At 38.5% G+C, this 24,501-nt stretch overlaps 1 protein-coding gene across 1 annotated transcript in view; it reads left to right on the top strand.

Moving 5' to 3' along the window:
* The window catches only part of HOOK3 (hook microtubule tethering protein 3), a 109,178-nt gene extending 85,877 nt beyond the window's left edge, over window positions 1-23,301 (top strand). Inside the window, exons 16-22 of the mRNA XM_075556585.1 lie at window positions 3,844-3,931; window positions 6,759-6,793; window positions 8,531-8,613; window positions 9,038-9,138; window positions 9,859-9,963; window positions 10,116-10,187; window positions 12,921-23,301. Coding sequence (XP_075412700.1) covers window positions 3,844-3,931; window positions 6,759-6,793; window positions 8,531-8,613; window positions 9,038-9,138; window positions 9,859-9,963; window positions 10,116-10,187; window positions 12,921-13,061 — 625 coding nt within the window. The 3' untranslated portion in view covers window positions 13,062-23,301. The remainder of the gene's footprint in view (window positions 1-3,843; window positions 3,932-6,758; window positions 6,794-8,530; window positions 8,614-9,037; window positions 9,139-9,858; window positions 9,964-10,115; window positions 10,188-12,920) is intronic.
* The last annotated feature ends 1,200 nt before the right edge of the window (window positions 23,302-24,501 follow it).

Here is a 24,501-nt window from a genome sequence, read left to right as displayed (position 1 = left end):
GTAGCTACATACATAACACTCTGGCAGTCATGTCGGTGTGCTTGCTTGTCTCTTCCTTATGTGCTAGTCATTTCAGTTACTCTCACGTCCTCCTAGGGCGCATGCAGGTACAGGCAGTGTTTGATGGACAGGGCCTTCTACCTAGTAGGCTTGCAGTATGAATTGACTGAATATTTTTTTATAAGCTAAGGTGAAGAGCTGAAATAATTTTATTGTTTTTGATGATTGCTTTCATATTACTTCCAGATAAGACTGAGCCGTGTCATGGCATCACTGGTTGCTGAGTTAGCAGGTGCCACTATAACAGAAATGCCACAAGGAGATGACTTTAAAAACCAACTTCATCCTCTCTCAGTTTAGGAGACTAGAAGTCCAAACTCAGAGCACTAGATCCTGGGGAGGGCTTTCTCCCTCTGTACCTTTACAGTTTAGGGGGCAGGTTTTTGTCTCCTTTCAGAATCTGTAGGCCCAGCGTTCCAGCGTTCCTGGAAGGTCTCCTCGTGCCCTACTGTTACTCTCCCTCTGGGTATAGGACGTTCTCAGCGCAGAGATGCTGGGTCCAAAGGGTACACTCCACTCCCAGCTCTTTCTTGGTGGTAGGAGGTTTCTCCTTCTCTTTCCTTTTATCTCTTATAAGATAAAAGGGGATACATGCAGCCGCCTTCATTTCCACTTTGGTCCCATTCTATAAAATGTCCTTGATGCTTATGGCATGTATCAGCTCTGAAATCTCTTATGTTCAACTCACAATTCTCTGTGCTCCATGCTCAGATATCAAGCTGCTTAATAGACTTTACACACTTTGCTTAACAGATGGCTACACACTTTATTTTCAACAAACAGAAAATCATATTCTTTATAACCTATCCTCAGCCTGTTCTTCCTGTATTCCAAATCTCTAAAGTGTTATTTTTGATCCCTCTGGTTCTCTAAGCAACCCCTATTTAGCTCCTATTCAGGCATATTTAAGAGCAGCCATTGGGATAGCCTCTTAACCTGGTCTTCCCGCTTCCAATTTTACCTTTTAAATAACATCTTCTACTCTAAAATCAACTTAATCTTTCTGAAATGCTATATGGCTTTATTTCCTGTTTCAGTAATAATTCTGTGCTGCATCATAACAACCTATAGAGAATTTGTGAAGCTAGAGCTCTGGAATTGGTGTTATTACAGGCTGGCTGGCTATCATTGCACAGCCAGCCTAGTTTGCATGTTAGACAAGGTGGTGCCTTATCGAGTCCTTTTTCCTCCAGCCAGTCTCCCCCTCATAGCCTGCTCTTTTGCCATGCCATTTTTAAAAAACTTTTATTAGCATTCGATCCACATGTCATACAATTCAATTATTTAATCATATCAAGAAGAGTTGTACAGTTATCACCATATTCAATTGTAGAATATTTTCTTCTTTTTTATCAGTTTTTAAATCATTTTATTAGGGGCTCATACAACTCTTATCACAGTCCATACATACATCAATTGTGTAAAGCACATTTGTACATTCATTGCCTTCATCATTCTCAAAACATTTGCTCTCTACTTAAGCCCCTGGCATCCGGTCCTTATTTTCCCATTCTCTCCCCATTCCCCTCTCCCTCATGAACCCTTGATAATTTATAAATTATTATTTTGCCCTTCACCCACTTTTCTGTTGTCTGTCCCCCAGGGAGGAGGTTATATGTAGATCCTTGTAATCAGTTCCCCCTTTCCAACCTACCCTCCAGGTATCATCACTCTCACCACTGGTCTTGAAGGGATCATCTGTCCTGGATTCCCTGTATTTCAAGTTCCTATCTGTACCAGTGTATATCCTCTGGTCTAGCCAGATTTGTAAGGTAGAATTGGGATCGTGATAGTGGGGTGGGGAGGAAGCATTTAAGAACTAGAGGAAAGTTGTATATTTCATCATTGCTACCTTGCACCCTGTCTGGCTCATCTCCTCCCCACAACCCTTCTGTAAGGGTACGTCCAATTGCCTACTGATGGACTTTGGTCTCCAATCCATACTCTCCCTCATTCACAATGATATGATTTTTTTGTTATGATGATGCCTGATACCCGATCCCTTCGACACCTCGTGATTGCACACGCTGATGTGCTTCTTCCATGTGGGATTTGTTGCTTCTGAGCTAGATGGCCACTTGTTTACCTTCAAGCCTTTAAGACCCCAGACGCTGTATCTTTTGATAGCCAGGTACCATCAGCTTTCTTCGCGACATTTGCTTATGCATACATTTGTCTTCAGCGATTGTCAGGAAGGTGAGCATCACAGAATGCCAGTTTAATAGAACAAAGCATTCTTGCATTGAGAGAGTACTTGAGTGGAGGCCCAATGTCCATCTGCTACCTTAATACTAAACCTATAAATATATGCACATAGATCTGTTTCTATATCCTCAGATATAAATGTATTTACATGTGTACATGCCTTTATTTAGACCTCTGTATATGCCCTTTGCCTCCTAGGTTTTCCCTCTATTTCCTTTTACTTTCCTCTTGTCCCACTATCACGTTCAGCCTTCATTTGGATTTTAGTAATTCCTCTCAGTTACATTACCCTTGATCACGCCCTACCAGACCCCCTACACCCTCCTCACCCCTGATTTGGATCACTTGTTGTTCCCTTTCCCCTGGGTTTGTTACCACCACTTCCTTTTCTCACCTCCCCCTCTCCCATATTCCACCGGAACTGTCAGTCCTGTTGCTCACTCAGCCTATCTTATTTCGACAGACCTGTGGAGATAATAACATGCACAAAAAAAGACAGAGCAAGGCAATGACAAAAAAACCCAAACAAACAAAAACAAAAGAAAAGCTTGTAGTTAGTTCCAGGACTGTTTGTTGGCCTTTAGGAGTGTTTTCCAGTCGCGTCTGATGGAGCACCAAGCCCTGGCCCCAAAGTCTATTTTTGGTTTTTCCTGGGGACTTCATTGCTCTGTTCCCCTTGCTGTTCTGTTGCACGCCCTTTGTGTTTTGCCTCCGTGTGGTGGGGTCAGATCAGGCACAATTCAATTCCCAGGTGCAATTCCCACACTGTTTCTCCAGTGTTGTTCCCTGTAGGGCTATGGGTCAGTGAGGGATGTTGTGTCTCATAGTGGGACTGGCCATGTGGTCTTTTCGGTAGATTTAGCCATGTCATTTCTGAGGTCACTGCACCTTCTCGTTTTTCTGTGTTGGGCAACTTTCTGTGCACTTTGGGCAAGACTTCGAACGTGCAAAAATAGTATAAAGAGGTAGAGCGAATACACCTTAGTGACTTGTCTTGATTTGCTTTTCCTGTTGCCAGCTAGTATAATCTGGCTCTGAAAGTATGTATCTGTTGTTTCTAGTCATAGTCATTTGGGAAAGTTGAAATATACATTGAATTCCCTTTCCATCCTTAACCACAAGAGATATTTTATTTATCATTGCAGTTACAACTCAAGCCTGTCTTACATTAGGTACAGTTTTTACTTCTTCAAACAGCCATTGTTGCTTTCGTACACATCTGTATATGTATGGTATGTTGAAGCATTAATCTAGTTGTGTTTTTAATTTTTTTGCTTTTCACTGAACTGTAAGAGCCCTGCGTGCAGACATCTTTTGTCATCAGTGCTGAGTGTAGTGCCTGTCTTCATCAACTCATATGGATGTGAACTTGGGGAAATTTGCATGCCTAGGTACACCAGTTTGATAAAATGCTTCCATTAAAAGTGAAATTAGGGTTCATAATTAGAAATTTCAACACTCAAAAAAATCAGAAAATTAAGTGTGAATTTATTTTACTAATTATACTCTTTCTCTAAAAAAATATAAGGAAAAGCTTTAATTTAGCATTTGGAAAATGAATGTGCATTTGATTTCTAGGCTGGTGAATCAAAGACTTCTGGAAGTTCAATCCCAAGTTGAAGAATTGCAAAAATCTTTACAGGATCAAGGATCAAAAGCAGAAGATGTAAGTTTTAATACATATCAGTCTCTGCCCGACAACTTCATAGTGTTGGAAAAAGCTTTTTCTTCTTTATTTGGTGGGCTTTATCAAAATAATTTATAATTATATTACTTAGAGAAGAGAAACAAGTGTGTTCTGATTAATTTTCCTTTTCAAAGGACCAGACAATACTTTATTATCTCTCCCGGATTCACTCTTCTATAAATTATAATTTCATTATTTGCTATCAACTGGGGAATTAATTGGTGCTTTATGTCTTAAATATATATGCTCAACTGGGTACTCAAAGATGAAATATGGTTTTTTTCTTATAGTATTCCCCTCAACTCCCCCACCCAAAACCACTTTTAGAAACTTGAAATTTTAAGTAAATTATTTTAATGTAAAATTGATATTAAAAATATATAATGTCATTCCTGGAATCCTACTATCGCTAAATTTCTGAGTCCCTCTTATTTCCCAATTCAAATATCAGTTCACTGAGCTTTGTTTAGGTTTAATAGTCTGCATACCCTTGTTATCCCCTGCCTGTTTGATTAGCACATACATTAACATAGAGTAGATTCCTTACCTTCATCTCTGCATGCCACCACCCAGAACACCTTGAACCCCCAACCCCACTGCTTTCAAGTGAATTCTGACTCATAGTGACCATGTCCAACGCAACAGGGATGCCCTGCAAGGTTTCCAAAGGCTCCTGTCTGCAGGAAGCCAGTGCCACATCTTCCTCCCGGGGAGCAGCTCGAGCTACCAATCTTTTTACTGGCTGCCTGGTGTTTACCCACTGTGCCACCAGGGTTCCTCAGCACATATTAGCCCATCGGTTTTTGATGAGAGTGTAGGTGATTGATATTTTTATCAGTATAAAAATTTAAATTTATTGAACCATGTACAAAAGACCTGAGACTTCGAACGTGCAAAAATAGTATAAAGAGGTAGAGCGAATACACCTTAGTGACTTGTCTTTGCTTCGGCTAGTTGATTTGCTTTTCCTGTTGCCAGCTAGTATAATCTGGCTCTGAAAGTATGTATCTGTTGTTTCTAGTCATAGGCATTTAAGGAATCAGCTTCAGAGTTAGGTGGATATATAAAGTTAGAACAGTTGAATCTAACTTTATCAGTAACATAACAGTGTAAAAAACAAAAGGAATCAATGAAAGGATATTACTTACGTGTACAAAGAGGCTTTAAAAAGTTCGTGGACAAAATGGAATTTAACGATAATGAATTTTTCCATGAGTTTTTTGAAACCCCTCTTATATCACCTAAGTTTGTTAATGTTTAAATGTTTATCAATCGGCTAATTTTGTCAGCCTTAAATGTACATGTAGTTTCCATTGGCAGCATGCTCTTCATTCTTAGAGGGTGGTTTTCGTTTATCCCTTCATGTGTTGGTGATCCTGCTTAGATTCCCAGGGTATATATTCTTGCCAACCTGTAAGCTCTATTATTCCCATATTACAACAGAACTTATTTAAACGGCCATGGTTAACTTTAATCATAGTTTGATGTAAAAACCTAGATCCAAGGAGGTGAAAGAAAGCACCATTCGTGTACTAACTATGATTAAGCCTAAGTAGCAACACCGTAGAGCCGAACCAAAGAGGAGTTCCTACCACTCCTGGCTGTGTGGAGTCTGCCTGACTCATCTCCGCCCCACAGGACAGGGTAGAACTGCCCCGCACGGTTTGCAAGGCCGTAAGCTGTACAGAAGTGGCTGGGCAGCTTTCTTTTCAGGTGGGCTCAAACCGCCAACCTTTGGATCAGCAGCTGAGCACTAAACCACTGTGCTACCAAGGTTCCTTTTCTTGTTCTATATGAAATAATACTGTGTCTGAGCTTTTTGTCTCTATGTGGACAAGACTCAGATTATAGAAATGAATAGTCTGGTGCAGGAGCTACAGTTCTGTCCCTCTGTATTTCTGATGCTTTGCCTTCTTTTTCTCTCTCACTAACATACAGTGTTGCATCTCAGGACTGTGCAATACGTCAAACAGCCTGCAAATGGAATCGATTCCCCTGAAGAAGGCTGTTTCTGTTATCAAAAGTCACAGTCCTCTCAGGGGTCCTTAAGCCAGTGTGTAGGACGGTTTGCACATTGTCACTATTCTTCTAGCATTTGCTTTTAGCGTGAAAGCAGAAAAGCACTGTTGTATCCACTCATGTGGATAATTTGCACTAGCCACAGTATATAAAACTCCAGAGACAAGGCAGGATGAGGAGACCATAGAAGAAAGAAAAATGTGCATTTGAGAGAAAAATTGTAAAGCATATCTTTTGCTTCTGTTCATGAATTACTAAATCATTTCTTCTATTGGCTGCTGTTTGCTTCGTACTAATAATGTGCTCTCTGTCTTTTGGCATGGTCTCTGCTCAAGGCTATTGTAAGTACCGCTGCATCTCTCTCTCTCTCTCTCTCCGTTGCAGTTTTTATTTGCGTATTATCAGCCTTCCTAGGTGATGGCAGTGACATTTTAAATGAAGGCATGTTACATAAAAGGAATATACAATATTACTGTTTAAGCTTATGGCCTTTACTCTTAAGATATTTAGATTATCAAAAACTAAAAAATTATGAGCAAACCAGACCACAAATTGAATATTTAGCTGTCTTGTTTCTGAGTATTTTATATTGCTTGCTATCACGCACAGGCTGCTCTCTCCCTTATCAAAAAGAATGATACTTCAGGTGTGTGTCCAGAGTTCTTTAGCCAAGGAAATTACTGCACTCTCACTCACTTTGATACTATTTTACTCTTTAGTCTTTTCTTAATTAACTTACTCGTTCGGCTGGTTGGATAGGAATAACCGGTTCCATTTTCTTTTTCAGTCAATTCTTCTTAAAAAGAAGCTTGAAGAGCATCTGTGAGTATGAAAGAGAGGCTGACTTGCTCTTAGATGACCTGCGGGGGCATAAATGCTTTTCACGAGGGGGCTACTGAGTGGAACTCTTTTCTACATGTAGATAAGGGTTAGGAAACTTTCCTTATTCTGAAGTCTCCTGATGATTGAAAGCAATAAGTAGTTTGGTACAGGATATATGGTTCTGTCCCCCAGGGTATTCTGATGGCACGGGCGGGTGTGGCACTTGAATATATACAAATTATATAACATAGTTCAGTGTCTGAAAGTAAGGACATTGTTGTGTGTCAGGTCCATGAACGGCCACTTGAGGACTGTTTGCTCGTCTTCGTGATGGCATTGATAATAACGGGAAAGTTTGAAACCTTCTAGATCAGAGGCCAGCCAACCTTTCCTGTAAAGAGCCAGATTATAGTCATTTAGGCTTTGCAAGCTATAGCCTTGGTCACAACCTTGAAACTGCAGTTGTAGCGTGGGAACAGCTCCAGGTAGTGCGTTACTCATCGAGTGACCGTGCTCGTAAACGTGACTTACAAAAACAAGCAGCAGGCTACATTTGGCACACAAGCTGCATTAGCCGACCCTGCCCTAGAATTTGGCCAGTTGAAATGTCCTTTTTCAGATAAAAACATTAACGTCTTCTAATGATTGCCAACAGTAGATTATGAAGATTTCCTTGAATTACAGAAATCTCTGAGCAGGACTTCTTCATCTAACTTATTAAATTAATTTGAAAATCATCCATTTGTTTCTGAAATTGTCTGTGTCAGACACCTTTCTTCATGTGTCTTGCACTCAGTAACACCTAAGTCCTCCCTGTTGCTGCCTAACATCTCCTGCAGGCAGTACGTGTTGGGTGTCCTGTGGGAGTGTTGAGTCCAGTGACCCCCCTCTGGTAGACCAGTCCCATAGTCCCATAGAGATCCTTCAGATTGGTCTTCCCCTGACTGAAAACAAAGGCTGTGGTTTGTGGCAGTTGACCTCATGCTTTAAAAAACATTTTTTTTTTTTGACGTGGATCTAGTGAAGAACTCTTAGTGTTGAGATTTGGCGACCTAGCCTAACAGGGTCCGGGTTTGTAGTGCGCTAGACAAGTAGAAAATGTTCCCTCCCGGACTTTGTGAGCTCTTCTAAAATGAAAGTTTAATATTTAAGTTTGTCTTCTTTTAATTTCCCTTTCAAAGTTGAATACATGTTTTCATAAATCCACTCCAGCATTTTTCTGTATTGAGTTACATCTGCTCCCTGCTTACCAACTATCTCATTATCCAGTGTTTTGCTTTTACCACAGTAGTAAAAATTGTATTATCTGATTATTTTGCACATTAGCAAGGTACACCGGGCAGTAACAAACGCTCAGTTGTGAGGTGAGAGTAATGCTGGCTGTGATGGGTAAGGTTGTGGCAGCTCGGCGGGGCTATGACTCTCAGTAGTTTGCAAGTATGTGATGATATGATTTAGCGGTTAAAGAACAGAGGACTGATTGTGTGATATGACACGATAATCCTCCATGTTCGTGACATCAGGTTCACAGAACAGCCTACTCTGGAATCCAACCATGTCAGTGAGGGAGGAGTGGGTGTGTTGACGCCATATTTCTAGCCCCTCGATCCCTCTCAGTTTTCATAATGCCACCCTAAATGTGAAGTAAAAGGATTACGCATACATGCATACCTTGTTTCGTTGGGCACAAAAAACAGAAGCAGTAATGGTGATTCCGTGTTGCATCTTTTGGAACAGAGAGAAGCTGCATGAAGCCAATAACGAGTTGCAGAAGAAGAGAGCCATTATCGAAGATCTGGAACCAAGATTTAATAACAGCTGTGAGTTTTTTCTAATCAGCACAGTTTTAAAGTACAGCAGGCCTGTATATGTTTATCTAAAATTGTTTCTTTTAGAAATAGGCCCTACTACATGTTCTAAAAATTAAGTAAATTGCCTTAGTTAGAGAAAAAGTATATAATTTTTACCTTAGTTTGGAAACCTACTGACTGTTTCCTGAAATTGGATGTTTGCAGTGTGTGGTTGCATGTAAGTCACCCAGACTTACTTCCACTGGTATTTGCACCTGTGATGTCATTCTGTTTCTTCTTGTGTGGAGGTGGGGTAGGACACAGTTTTGCTTTTTAATGATGGAATCACCCTCCAACAACAGTTAGCTATGACTTTTTATTTTTAGTTGACATACTTTTAAGGATATTGACAGTCTTTTTAGAAAATGCTTTTTAAACTATGATTCATTTACAGCATTAAGAATTGAAGAATTACAAGAAGCTTTGCGGAAGAAAGAGGAGGAAATGAAGCAAATGGAAGAACGATACAAAAAATACTTAGAGAAAGCCAAAAGTGTAAGCATAAATTTGTGGACACTCCATTCTACTTTCTGATCATACTTTCCTGAAGCCTCAAGATATAGTGCACACACAGTGACAAGGACAAAAAAGAAAACGTTTTCCAGAGAAAAAGAGCCTGAACACATGGCAGTGGTCACAGTAGGTTAGCCACCAGGTTGCTTCCTTACTTCACTGTCAAGAGGAAAAGGTACCTTTTGCAAAAGAAATAACTAGCAGGCAGTACTTTACCCAATAATCAAAATCCTTAACTATAACGGTGGAAACGAATTATCTAACCCGAACCTAAACAATCTGCTAGACCTACCGCCCAGTCACAGGACAAATATAAGGGTATAGAAACATTAAATTACACCTTGAGGAAGGTACCAGACCAATGCAAACTTGAGTTAAAGAGCCAATGTCATGAGAGACAAAACTAGGCAGCGGACGCGGGGAGGGTCAGTGGTGTTGGCTATAGCCTTATTGACTACTTTGCTCCCCTTTACCTATTATAATAGATTTCCTCAGAACATTAAGAAGTTTTGGCAATAGAATATTATTTCATACATTTAAGCTCTAACGCTTCCTTGTAAAATTAGTTGTTGTTGCCCCTAGGCTTGTCCTTTTTTGTGTGTTTTGGTTTTTTCTTTTTAAATAACTGTTTCCTTGGATGTTTTAATACTCTTTAAATTCTAGACTTTAAGTAAATTACGTTACATTTATTGCTTTGTGCAGGTTATCCGTACTCTAGATCCTAAACAGAACCAAGGAGCAGCCCCAGAGATACAGGCCCTCAAAAACCAACTCCAGGAACGGGAACGAATGTACCATTCATTAGAGGTAGTTTCCTAGAGATCAAATAAGCTGTATCTTGATTCCTTACTTTGCAGTAACTTTCCTATTGTGTCATTCTCTCTCTGCATTTAAACTGAATTGTAGGTATTTTATAAATCCATAATTGTTTTCTGTCTTTTCATATGCTTGGTTTTTAGAAAGAATATGAGAAAACAAGGAGTCAAAGAGAGATGGAGGAGAAGTACATTGTTAGTGCCTGGTATAACATGGTAAGAAGATAGCACTTCTAAACAGATGGCAAAGTTTCAGGGCTCTGTAATCATGTCTGCTCCATCCCCCATACCGTGGAAGTAATCCTGCTCTTGGCATCTGGTAGTAATTGCTCTCCTACCACCCACTAACAACACCTTCATGCTGACCTTCTGATGACACAAATAGGGTGACTTTAAGCAAGACTGGATTAGTTTGAACCCATCTTCTCAAGTTTGACTTGTTGAAAAATAGCTTAGTTTGTTTGCTGTCCATCAACAAGCCCTTGAGCCAGTCGATATTGGTACTATGGGAAAAACAGATGTGGGGATTGTTTTACGGGACAATTTCTGCACCCTTTTCAGGAGTGGAACTTCCAGTGCGCGTAGTGTAGCCTTCACACAGGGCTTGGAAAATGTCCACAGGTCAGAATCAGACATCATGAAGGTTTTCAAATGGACTATTTCAGTAGAAGAAATTGTAGATATTTTGCAGGGAATTAAAAAAAATGTACTAAGATTCTTGGCTTCACTTCAACTTTCCATGTGTGAATTAAAAGATTCTGCGGCCTAATGAACCTTCTTTGTAATGTTTTTCCTGGACTCCTTATCTTCCTTTTCTGTTTTGTTTGTTTCTCTGTTCTCTGCATCACCAGCATTTCTCCTGCCTTATCAAAACGGTAGTTGTCTGTGGTTGAGGTCCCTCTCACAGCCCCTCCCCCGGTGGCTGTGTTATAGACACAGTGCCGTTGTTTAACTCTTAGAACTGGAACTGCTTCTCCAAGGTTATACCCCCAACCCGTGTCTAAAAATGTGGCCTGATCTTCGTCAGAAATGCATAAGTCGGTGGATATATCCTGTCCCCACGCCTTTTCCTGGCCCTCCTTAATATATAAACAGGACCCGTCCTGGGTGGTGCACTGCACCTTAATCCTTGTTAGCAATTTCATAGTTCTCATTAATTTTGCTAATGATTTCATATGCTGTGCTGCTTATGCAACCCGATTTCCTCCTTTTGTGACATGATGCAAGAGAGTGATCCTGATTTTCAGCTTCTCGGGGAATGAAGGGAAGGCCTGACTCAATTAGTTGAGTTCAGAGAAGATAACCAGTAACTGCATCATTCTTACATTCAGAAAATTCTCTGCATCTCAGGCCACTTACTGGAAGTGAGAAAGGTATTCGGTATCTCTCAGAGCAGTCTTGGCGTCAGACTGACAATTCAGTCTGAAGAGTTGGAGTAAATAGTTTAATATGTGAAAGTGAAAAGTTAATATATTTTAAATAAGATGATTATATATACAAGTCATCGAATTAATAAGCAAAGACTATTGAGAGGTACTCGTATTTCCCTATTTTACTCAAGTCCTTAGTGTTTTGATTTCAAGCTAGTAAAAGACATGTTCTTGATTTTCTCATTGGGGGAAATGGAGGGATATTCTTTATTTAGATAATTTAGATCAATAGTTCTCAAGCTGTGTGTCGTGACCCCTTTGGGGGTCAAACGACCCTTTCACAGGGGTTGCTCAATTCATAACAGTAGCAAAATGAAAGTTAGGGAGTAGCAATGAAAATAATTTCATGGTTGGGGTCACCACCACATGAGGAACTATTTTAAAGGGTCATGGCATTAGGAAGGTTGAGAACCACTGATTTAGATCATTTGGTGGGCTGAAATTATATTTAAGATACAAAGCCATGTTTGTGGTTTTGTTTTTCTTTTCACAGAAACTAGCTAGTGTAGGAATATGTCTCTTAGTGCCTTATGTACTGTGCTTTGCCTGAGAGCTGTGCCACTTTTTTTACCTACCCGACTGTCTTCCTTTCATATGCCTGTTGGGTTTTGTTTTGTTTTGTTTTGTTTTGTTTTAAGACTTCATTCATTGCATTTCTGTTACTAACTTCTCCTCCTTCCCATTAAATGCCTTGTGTCCATTTGTTAGTGAAATTAAATAATAGTTGGTGGGTTTTAATGTTTCTTTGCCCAGGGTTATTCCCTCCCTGCCTTATTAAATGGCCAGGGAACCTACTTTCTTCATGACCTACTACTCACAGACTTGCCTTTTATTTACTAATTTTATTATTGTTTTCACTGTTAGTCCTCTATGGTCAGAGGCCACCTTGAGTACTCTTGGCCCAGCGGCTCCTCCCCCTCCTAGGCCTTCACTTGACCTTTCTCCTGTCTTCAGGAAAGGCCTTCTGCGTCTCTGTTGGGCCCTCAGTTTGTGGGCCTTCTGGAACTACCTTAATTTGTTTGAGAATACAGGTCTACCAGAAGTGAAGACAAACAGCGTGGGGTAGGTATGACATGGAGTGTGGCTTTCGACTTGAAGACACAACACGTGCATTTGTGTTTTTCATTGCAAATAAACCCTATGATTTCCAAAGCCCCATGTGAATCAACTCCTGCTAATCAACTGCACTTTTCCTCTTGGAAAGTCACATTTGATTTGGAATGGAAGTATGATTGAATTTGACTAATATGTTACCCCACAAAAAATCTGTCTTCACTATCTATTTTTTTGGCTATTGTAGATTGTGAAAATTTACCCTTAATTTTTCAAAGAAAGATCTGCAACCTGATTGCTGACTGAATGCCTCTGCAAGATAAGGCCTTAATCTTTAATAATACGAATTAATATTCCTAATTGTATGTGATGAAGGAAAGTAACAAATTCTGCATGATGAAATTTTCTTTCATGATAGCGTCTTTGGCTAGTTTGTAATTGATGAGTCTTCTTTTCTGTATTCCAGGGAATGAATCTGCATAAGAAAGCAGCTGAAGACAGACTTACTACGACAGGGTCAGGCCAGTCGTTTCTGGCGAGGCAAAGACAAGCGACCAGCACAAGAAGACCTTACCCTGGCCATGTGCAACCAGCCACGGCAAGGTAGAGAAGTCTTGCCCTTAGAAATACAGAGCCACCCACATCAAAGCATACTTCTGTTCCGTATCACAACATTTCAGGAGATCCAGCCCACTTAGTTTTCGTCTCCATTCTCGATGTTAATATTCAGTTGTTCCTCGTGGACGACGTCTTCTCTTCCTGTAGCGACAATGTTTTAGTTTCTTTGTCCTTTCTTTGTAGTCCTTTCAGTTCCTTTTAATGTGCCAAAATCTTTAAATGCCCAGTTAAACGTGTTGTATGACAGTGTAACACTTTTCTTTGTATGAAAATGTCCCCTTCCCCACTGATGTAGGCTTTGTAATGAATTACATTTTCTGCCAATAATTGATATACAGTTTATATTGTTTATTGTGCCTCGGTGTTACCATGCTTTATAAGAATGTCTTTGTTTAAAGGGAATTGATCTTTTTATGATGTATTAATCTGTGTCTTCAATTGTTTTCCAAATGCCCTTCAAGTAGCTGGCATACTTACTGTGTAAAGTGGTTGGCAAAGTGCACTTTTTACAAAGACGTGAACACGTTGGCAGAGGCGCACACACATCGCACCTAAGGCACCTGCTTAGAGGGGAAAGTTGAGTTTTCACATGGTTTTATAGGAAATTAAATTTCTCCAAAGATTTAAAAACTGTTTTTTAAAACATATATTCATATAATTTCATTATTTCCTGCTATTTTGTTTGCTGGCAGAAGTTAATGCATGGGTGAGAGTATTTGGGGGGATTATAGGAAAAAATCAGACCGTGTATTAATCAATATCAGTACTATTGTTTTTGCTTTTGAATATTACTTAGGAGCTCAGATTCAAATTCTAGCGATCTTGTCTGACACTGATAGTTTCTTTGCCCTCCCTAGCTAACAGACTTATTTTTCATTTATTTATAAGCAATAAATAGGTAACCCTATCATTTGGGCAGTTAGTTTCCTTATAGACTTGTGTCTCATTCGCTTTACTTATTTAATACAAACCATTTAATTTCTAAACAATTTCTAATCGTCAGCATCTTAATATCAGTCATTAAGATAAATAAGAGACTTCTTGTATCTGGGGTCTTCTGACAGATCTCTTATACATTTTTTTCATAATTAGTCCTTAAATTTGTTACTGAATAGCTTCTCTTGGGTAATCTCATTGCCTCAAAAGTGCTTATATTTGTTGACAGATTGACACATTATAATACGCACACACATAGATGAATGGCTGTCAATGATTGTGAAGCACTTTGAATATGTAAGGTGCTATATAAATGAAAAATATTAATTTGAAAATGCCTCCTGTCTAATTTTTCAGATGTCTTATAAGTATTCAATCCCAAATTATGTTAAGTTGTCCTCCAATCATTTTCTTAGTCTATTTTGTGAAAGCAAAAAAAAATCCCCATAATTAGGTTGAATTTTGTTGTTTTCTTTTTTAAACTAGGTCACCTAGTAAGAGGATTATATTTCATGCACTTGTTATTTTGAAGTTTAGATTTTATTTAGTTCTATATATTAATTGCAACTAAGTAATTTTCAGCCAAGCAAATGTAATTAAGAATTTTCAAAAACTGTATCTAATCATTTTATTTGGAATTTTTGTTTTATTAAGAGTTGACTTAAATATCTGCAGTGCTTTCATTTTTCCTCTAAAACTACTTGAAGAAGGTATTAGAATATACATAGAAATAACTCCATGCACTGTGCTGATTTTTTTTTACATTAAGTACAGAAGTCTGAGTGTAATATGAACACTCCTGGCGTGATAGGACCATGAAGCAGCAAGTGTCAGTAATGGAGAGAGAGCCACGGGTCAGCATGCATTGTGGGAGTTCCGGAGGTCGCACAGACCTCACCGACAAAACTTACAGGAAGGACTATGTAAGATGGGTCTTATGCCCCTCGTTTCACAAAGAACATCTAAATTGGACTACTGAATATACTCATGTAGAAGCCGAGTTTTTCAGCACAAAAAATGTGCTGGAAAACTGGGGTTCGGCTTATACATGGGTCAGTGGTACCCCAGCGAGGTGTAACATCTCACGGGTAATTACTGTTCCTCTGCAGTTCATTCAAGGCTCCGCTGACTCTGCAGGGCTTTGAATGTTTGCTTACTCACATCTAACCAATCAGAGCCGTCCTATGATGTGGACAGCTCCAATTCGCAGAAGCACCCGGCAGCTGAACTGGTAAGGATGTGTCTGTGGCTGCGCTCTGTCTCTCCCCTCTGGTCTCTGTGTTAATTCACATCCTGCATTTCCCACCCTAGGCTTATACTCCAGTCAATCAGTTTTTCTGGTTTCCCAGGTAATAATTAGGTACCTCGGCTTATACTAGGGTCGGCTTATATTCGAGTATATACGGTATGTTAAAGCAAATAATCTCTTGAACACTAGCGTTGATCAAATTAAAAATTAAGAAATTATCCAAATAAGAATAAAACCCTAAAACCATTTGTTAAATAGCTTATATTCCGTGGAATCAGAGGTTTTTACTTTACTTCTATTTATTGCCCTGTCCTGGTCTCCTCCTAACCACACACCTACCCAGATCCATTTCTCTTACTGAGAGGGAAAAGTACCAAGCCTTGAGGGTGAGATTTTATTTTTGATTTTTCTTCAGCATTTGTTGCATGCCATAATTTGGGTGTTTTCATTTATAACTTTCACTCTCCCTTACTGTTAATATGTCATTTCAAAGAAGAAATGGTATTTTTAAAAATTCTGTAATGTTTAAAACAAAAAAGAAGACTTTTGTAAAAAAAAAAAAAACACAAACATCTGAGTATACTTTTTGTTTAGAAAGCCAAGAATAAAACTTACCTGTAATAGTGACAGTTTGGACAGGATGGATGCTATTCCATTTCTTCAATAATTGCTGTGTGCCCTCAAGTCATAGTGACCCCTGAAGACACATCGGAGCTGAGCTCCCCACGAGGCTGCCATCTTGCCTTCTACAGAGCGGCTGATGGGCTCAAACCACTGACCTCTTGGCTAATAGCCAGTTGCTTCATCAGACATTGGAAGGAGGGTCCAATACTGTCTCTTATTTCTCAGGAGGTTTGCTCCTGCCTGCATGGACTTTGCAGAAATTTGAGGACATTATAGCTTTGGTGGAGAGAGGGATGTGAACTATGCCATGCTATATTTTCATAAACCCATCTGGGGGAAGGGCTTCAAAAAACTCCTGAAATTATCCAATTTTCCTATAACTATTTTGAGCCCCCTGGTATATGTAAAGCCATAGGTTGCTGGCAAAGTGGACCTGGTCTTGGCATCAGTAATGGAATGAGTACAGTGTTGCTGCCTAAGGTTAGAGTGAACCCATCACTACAGTGTCCAAATCATTATACAGAACACGCTAATGTTTTTCATTCTAACCAGGGTCTGAAGATGCAAAGTAAATAACTAAAGAATAGTCACACGTAGTGTCTATGTTCTGCAGTGTGTGTTCAAGAAGTTTGTAATGGCCAAGATATAAATAAACTAGTAAATGTAGTCATTTGTCACACCAAAAAGGAGAATAAATAATGCATTCATACATATTTCCATAGAACTTGTAAAATCTTGATCATATCTTTTTACTATTTGTCTAATTGCTTGATAATAACCAAGAAAAAGGAGTCCCTAAATAAAGAACCTATGTTCTAAAATTAATCAACATAGAATTCTATTAGATACCCCCAGTTTAGTAAACTTAGCATAATGGGATGATTAGATTAAAAGGATAATATTCTAGGCTGTCACTTTGTTGAGATTTTATTGTTTTATTTATATGATCCAAATTCTCTAGTACAAAATTAAGCTCACGTCAGCCAGTCAGAAACATCACTCTATATATTTCATTAGTTCTTACAAATGAGTGAAAATCCACAGTGAAGACACATCGTGGTCAGTGATAATGAAAGATGTATTTGCTTGAAGAAAAAGCACATTTTATTTATGAGCTACTTTATTTGTATTTCTTCTCAGTAATGCTTTATCTTAGTAACTAAATAACAGTATGGATATCAATTACCTAAGACAAGCATCCATCTCAGTTTATGATAACACCACATAAAAACGTGAAAAAATATTTTGGAAAATTTTTATTTTGCTTTAAGAATTATCTTAAAACAACTTTCTGAAACGTTAAAATTCTCCCAGTGTTCGGCATTTAATGCCCATGCTTCCCCTTAGAGTCTACGGATGTCTCCGTTCTCTCCATCGGGAAGATGTCCACAACCCAGAGCTGGCAGCGCCCTAGCTAATTGGCGGGCATGCAGATGTGATTATGTTTGATCCTAAGGGGACAGCAAAGTGCTTGACATCTTGCTTTCTGCGAAGGACATGAAGGCAAAAACACTTTTTATGTGTAGTCAGTAAACTTTGGAGGAACTTTTAAAAAAAATTTTTCCCCCACTTTTCATCCTTACACTAGCAAGAGGCTCTTTGCCTGGAAACGGGGATTGAACTGATGTAGCATTGCTTAACAGTGATGCCAGTGTTTTCTCTTAAAGTAGTAGGATAAGACAAAGAATGGACTGAGCAAGAAAAAAAATGGAATAACAGAATCTTTGAAAATTAATTTAGCAGGTGTGTTTTTAATTTTTTTAAAAGTATCTCTTGTCTTTTAGTCCCAACTGTCAAATGGTTCCTGACGTTTTAAATTGTTAAGCCCAATTTCATTACATTTAAAAGATCTAAAAATAGCTTATTCATTGTCATTATAGTGATTTAAATGTTATATATGAGGAAGGGTATTCTCCTTGTATCTTTTTTACTTTCTATAAAGCATATTTAAATAATTGGTATATGTTCCATTTTTGGAAATTTTGAACATGATTTATACAGTTTCAGCATCAAAAATGTTCAAAAGTTTAAAACTGAACAGTATTTGAGAAGCCTGTAAAACTAATATGCTAATGTCACAGATAATTCCTACCTTTCTCCATCCCCTTCGAGTCTTCCTTTTTATAAACTACAAGACAGTAGAAATGTGATGGCATCCATTTTTTAAAGTAATTTCACTCTTCTTCTTGCAAGTATATGCCTGATTGCTTTTGTTGTTGTTGTTTTAAAAAGCCTTTTATCAGTCTGCAGAGCCCTGGTGGCTTACCATTGGACTATTAACCCAAAGGCCACTAATTCAAACCCACTAGCCACTGTTGGCGTTAGACTTCCAAACAGAACGTTCCACTCTGTCCCACAGGGTGACTGTGTGTCAGAACCAACTGGCAGTGGGCTTGCTTTGGGTTTTGTCAGCCTAATTCACATGTATTTTTATGAATACGAAAACTGTAAAATTTATGTTTAAGTATGCCTGGACACATGAACAATCTCTAAAATGGTTGCTGTGGAGGGCCCCTCAGTGTTTCCTAGCAAGTACTGATCAGGAATTACGTGATGTCTCTTCATGTTTTCCTGTGTTACTGGATTTTCCAACAGCATTCTATAAGATTAGGTTTTTATGCCGTAAAGCAAGATTAGACATCTATGGGAGTAACAAACAGTTGTTAAGAGGACTCCATTCCTGGAAAATAGATTGGCTAATCAAGTCAAAAATGGCCTAATTATGAACAGGTGGAATGATTATACAATTAAACCTCACGTTGTCTTAAATGTGCCTGACCGTGCGATAGCATTTATGGTAGTTTATGTAATAAAAGTTTCTGTCTTTACTGCGCAGTCAGTTAATAAAAAAGACTAGACAAAAGTATCATTTATTTTCTAATAGTTCTTTCTTTTAGTAGGTCGCTGGGCACATGGTATTAACTACATATTTGTATTAGTGGAGGGAAAAGCTACTTTTCATTTTGAGAATGTTAACTACCAAATCTAAAGCATCTGTTTTAGGTCATGAAGGATCTGATGATTTAGGTGGAATAACAAATTGGTGGTACCTGAAAATCACATTCAACTTTCTAACAGTAACTTGGTCTGCTACTTCTAGTTTACAAATGATAGGCTCAACTTCGATGTCACTCAGTAGGCCCACACAAAGTGTCGTGAACAGTAAAGGTAAATGTATCTTGAATGATATCTCTGTAGGAGCTTCAAGGAGCCCAGGTGGCAGAATAGGTTATGCATTGGGCTGCTCCCCTCAAGGGTACATAATGGTGCATAGTCTCAGAAACCCGAAGGGGCAGTTCCGTGTCCTGGAGGGTCACTGTGGATTGGATCCACCTGATGGCAGGGGTTTCGTTTGATGTTGTTGGTGGTGTTTCTCAGAGCTTAAAGGAGAAGCTAAATACGAGAAATGGGCTCAAACTGAGAAAAAGAGAACTGTCAAGGTATGAGTTCTAAGCAGGGCTTATCACTTTGGAAATCTCTAAATTGATGAAGGAAAGTAGCAATTATGGTGTAAAATAAAGGGCGTTTATGTGTTTATTCTTAAATATTTATCAACCTACCGGCAGTGATTACATTATATATACATTCTGTAGTTTTTTGTGTGTATGTCACTGAGATAAATGTCAATATTATTTACTGTTCTTATCACCTATGTCTTATTTATACTCTTCTGCAAGATTCAAAGCACTTTACTAATTAATATGAAATCATTATCTCCTCCCTAACCCCCTACCTTTCTGTGCCATTTCCTAGTAATATCTTTTCCACTAGGATTCCATTCTTTATTTTAGGGCCCTCACTAAAAAAAAAAATTTTTTTTTAAATTAAAAGTCGCTCAAATGAATGGGCATGGAGTTTTCTGTCAGAAATCAAAAGTTCTAAATCTAGAAATCTATTTGAAGCTGAGTTGCAGCTCTAGAGCATTGACTTTGGTTGTTTTTGATCTCATTCTTAAAAATCTTTTGTAAGATAAACTTCATGAACGCTAGTACTCGTCAAATCCAAACCTCCTTGCAACCTTTTGTTTTCTAAATTTTCTTAATAAAAACTAAATTGTGGTTAGTCAGGAGAAGTTCTGACTTGTGCTTTGCCTGTCTCCTACTAGAAACCGACAGACTGTTCCTAACTTAACCATTGCTTTATCATTGTCCTTACCTGAAAGCCAAGTTCCAGGAGCTGTGCAGCCAGAGAATCTGGAAAGTGGTAAGGGACCAGTGATGGAAAAGCAGACACTAAAGATGCCAGCATGCTATAAAAACAGCTTTAGCTCCTCAGCAGATGTGCTTTGTAAATAGAATTTTCTTTTTAAGTTCACGTAGCCAAGTTTTCAGCTTGTTCTAATAAGGGATGTTCTTAGCCATCAGGATTCTTCCATTTTGCAACTAAAATTTTAAAACACACACACACACACACACACACACACACACGCCCTGGGGATTAGGAAATGGTTGCTAACTGAAAAGTTAGTGGTTCAAACCCACGTGGAAAAGAGATAGGACTGCCTGTTCCCATAAAGATTGAGAACTATATTTCACATCATAGTCAAAAAAGACTGAAGTATTTGTTACATATATGGTGACACATGGTTACTGCCAAAGAATAGAGAAATTTGCTTACAAGAACATTCTCTTGGGGTTTTGTTTGGACTCTAGATGAGAAAAGGCTTGATAATGTGAAAAATGCATTGACTGCTGGTCTGCAGGTCACGTAGAAGAGGCCAATTCTGAAAGAGAGAAGCTTAAACTGACCTTGCAAGCAGCAGGGCTGTTTCCTCCTCCCAAAGTAAATACATGAATAAAACACACTCATGCGCCTACGTGGACACACACAGACTCACACACCGGAGGACAAAATAGCATGTTGTAGGTCCCTTCCACTAAGTTTTGAATGGGTGGATGAAATTAAAAGCGCTTGGACTTATGCTTTGGTTGCAGCCACTTCTAAGTCTTAATCTCCCATTTCCAATTGCCATCACGTTGACTCTAACTCATGGCACGCCTGTGTCAGTTTCAGAATAGAACTATAGTCCGTAAGGTTTTCAACTTCTGGCCTTTTTTTGGAAATAGGTCACCAAGACATTCTTCCGGGGAGCCTGTGCTAGACTCCTGGCCCCAGTCTTTCAGGTACCGGTTGAATGAATGTGTGAACCAATTGCACTCCCCAGGGACGCCCAGTCTTCTTCCAGCTTCCGTTCTAACAAGAGTGCATGTCAGACCTGTATCCCGTCCAGCAGCTGCAATCAACATATGGCAATGGAGATTTAATTAAGATTAAGTCAGACTGAAAATTCCGTTCCTCCATCTCCCTCCTCTCGTGTCCAGCATCCAGTATGTGAGTAGTAGGTGCCCTGTTGGGCAGTACAGAGTTCCACCTTTGAGAGAGTGCTATTTCACAGTGCGGTCATGCCCAGATAGACAAAGCAGAGGCAGTCAATAAACTTACAATTCTTAGATTTCTACCACCACAGTTAAATTAAAGAAGGCTAGTTTTCTTAGAGAAATTCTGATAACTCTTTTTAAAGATCTCGGGAAAAATCCAAACCCAGTTGTTTTAATCCAGGAGCCCTGGTGGTGTTGTGGTTACCTGTGGGACTGCTACCCCAAAGTCAGCAGCTGGGAACCAGCAGAACCTCCACAAGAACAGGACCAGGCTCTCTGCTCCTGTGGGAAGAGTTGCAGTCTCAGAGGCCCACAGGGCAGCTCTACTCTGTCCTGCAGCGTCGCTGTGAGTCAGAATTGACTCAATGGCAGTGAGCTTTTGAATTCTAAACTAGTTTTCAAAATATGTCTTTTTAAACAGGCTCTTAGCACTTTATTTTTCAAGTAATGTACTTAAATCATTTCATAAATATTGGTATCTTCAGGTTTTTTTAATGTCTCTTTTTTTTTATTGAGGCTATTTAGATGTCTAACATCAAGCAGGAACTAATGAATGCTTAACGTATTTTCAAATAAAAATTGTTCAGTTTCATCCTATGCTACTCTTAGGTTACATTTAAGTCTACGTAAATCTAATGCAAATTGCCAACAATTTGCTTTGCTTCTGTTCTTCTAGCATTTCTCTCTGCAGCCACATTTGATTATCTTCTACTCACATTTTATTATCTCTGCACCCAGAGCCAAATAAGTTTGTTATTTTAGGAGCTTTCTTTTTTCATTAACTTGGATTATGAACCAAATTAAGTTTCATGTAATGCAGTAAACATATACTATTCCAATGCCAGTAATATTTACTGCTCCAGTTAATAAGAACATTTCTAATATATATTCATTTACTTGGCCTGCTACTTTACATAGGTAAAAGGATCTTTACTGATGCATCTAATTTTTTAAATGAAAATAAGGGACTAATCATTATTCTATTGAGTCAGCTCGGTGCTTAGTTAGAACTATTAGAAATGGTGATGCTTTCCTTTTTAAATTCATTTAGCCAAGCAGCTGACTTGATCCAGTAAAGTCAAATTCCAAGCAAGTATGTTGACATTCTTACGATTCAAGTCTAGGTTCGTAAGTGGTGAGATTTGAGTGTTTGCTGTTTTCCTTGGTGGCCTACTTCAGTGTATGTTCTACAGGGATACTTATTACTTAAGAGAAATGCTCAGTATGCTTGAAGGAATAGCACTTCAGTATAAATGCAGAAAATGACTATACAAATGTCAATCAAAGATATGGGGCCTTTTAATAGTAGTCTCATTTTTAGTAGCTTTAGTTATGTAGTATTCAAATGCACTAAAATGCCACTGCTGTCACTAATTTTGCTGTTTACAGTGTGTGTATAATTCAGGATGCTGTATACTCAGAAGGAAACTTTCTTTGTTTATCTTGTTTTGCAGTTTGCATGTTTTGACAATGCCCACCATTTTAAGACCCAACTTTTGGTTGTGTGATGAAATGGTAAAATGGAAACATATCTTCTGATTTGATAATTTGCCTAATGTTGACTAATCAAAAATTTGAGATGAGAAAAACTTTTCAGATGAGCTGGAAGACACCTTATGACCCAGGGGCTGGCGCTGTGGTTATTACAGCACCAGCTCGAAAGCCTTATCCTCCCGTCTTAAGTATTACAGACTGTTGTGTGAATTGTTGTTAGGTTAGTATTTGACATTGTAGTTACCCACCTTGCGGTTGAGTCTTTGAAAAAAAAAAGGGTCTTGCTAGGTCTGTTGTTATTTATGGTTGACTATTTACAATTTCATTATTTCATTCTTTGTAATTATAATTTTCAAGTGTTCATTTCTAAAACAGAATCAACACAGATTTAGCAACATGGTGCACAAAATGGAATCCAAGCATTTTTACACCTGTGCTGAATTTACCTTCCATTTGCGATTTATTGAGATTGGTGGGGTGATCTAAGGTGAATGACTTCTGAGGGCGCCTCAGTACAAAATTGTACTAAAATTGAAAAACAAATTGTACTGAAATCACAAAAGCATAAAATCCAAGCAACCACCAGAAGTTAGAATTTTAATTTTTTGAAATGTCATATCGTATTTCCTTTTGGCATCAGTTACCTATTTTAATTTTACAACTGCCAACTTGTGGTATTATATGTATCTGTTTATATATATGCATATAATATATGTATATGTATATGAAGAATAAAGTTAAGGTTTGGTCAAACTATATTTTCCCATTCAAGTACTAAAATGTTTTCAGGACTGCAAAAAGTGTACAGTTGTTAAACAAGTTGTAAATAAAGAATTGTATAAAAAATCAGCTTTTTAATTAATTCTAACATTTAAAAAATAATTTTATTGGTAACACCTTCATATGTTATCGTACAATTTAATCGTATGAAGAGTTGGACGGCCATGACCACAGTCAGTTTCAGAACATTCCCTTCTCATCCTCATTGTTCTTCTTGCCTTCATTGTCGTTAGCGCCCCGTTTCCTCCAGAACTCCCCAGCCACTTCCCTAGTTGACTGTTAATCCAGTCACTGTCTCTGTAGATTTTCCTATCCTGGATTTCTTATACATAAAAATTATGCAAAACACATACAATAAGCAAACAAAAATCAACAAAGACTAGGCAAAACAGAAAAACTCCAATAGAAAAAAAGAGCAGATGATATTAATAACAAGCTTCAAAATGGGTCAAATGGGAGATCACGTGGGAAAGTGTAGTATCTCCACTACATCTGCCACAATGGACTTTAAATTGCTCTCATTGCAAAGGCAGTCACACCCTCAACTGTAGTCAGAGGGGATTTATGGGGATTGATCCATATGGGGACCCTGCAAGGGATCTTGTGCTTCCACTGTCATCCATAGCCTTCTGCAAAATGGGCGTTCAGAATGTAGTTGACATGTTTTTACTGCTCTGGTGGTGTGGGTTCCGGGTTGGTCTGCTTAGCGGGCTTCAATATTTTGACTATAGACTACTTCAATATTGTAATTAAAAACTTTTTTTCAATAATTTAACTTAATTTGTGTTCTTTCAGTTTAAAGTGTGCTGAACATGTTCTTCCATTTTCATTTTCTAACAATTGATCTTTGCACCTTTCATTCTAATATTTCTCAAGCTGCTCTTTGATTTTCTGTTTAGCTCTTCCATTTCATGATTTCTTCTGTTGGCCTTAACTACTTTACCATCAAGTGTAAGTTTCAGAATATC

This window comes from Tenrec ecaudatus, chromosome 8 (genome assembly GCF_050624435.1).
Source record: "Tenrec ecaudatus isolate mTenEca1 chromosome 8, mTenEca1.hap1, whole genome shotgun sequence".
NCBI classification, from domain to species: Eukaryota; Metazoa; Chordata; class Mammalia; order Afrosoricida; family Tenrecidae; genus Tenrec; species Tenrec ecaudatus.
This window is presented reverse-complemented; position numbering and strand designations above follow the sequence as displayed.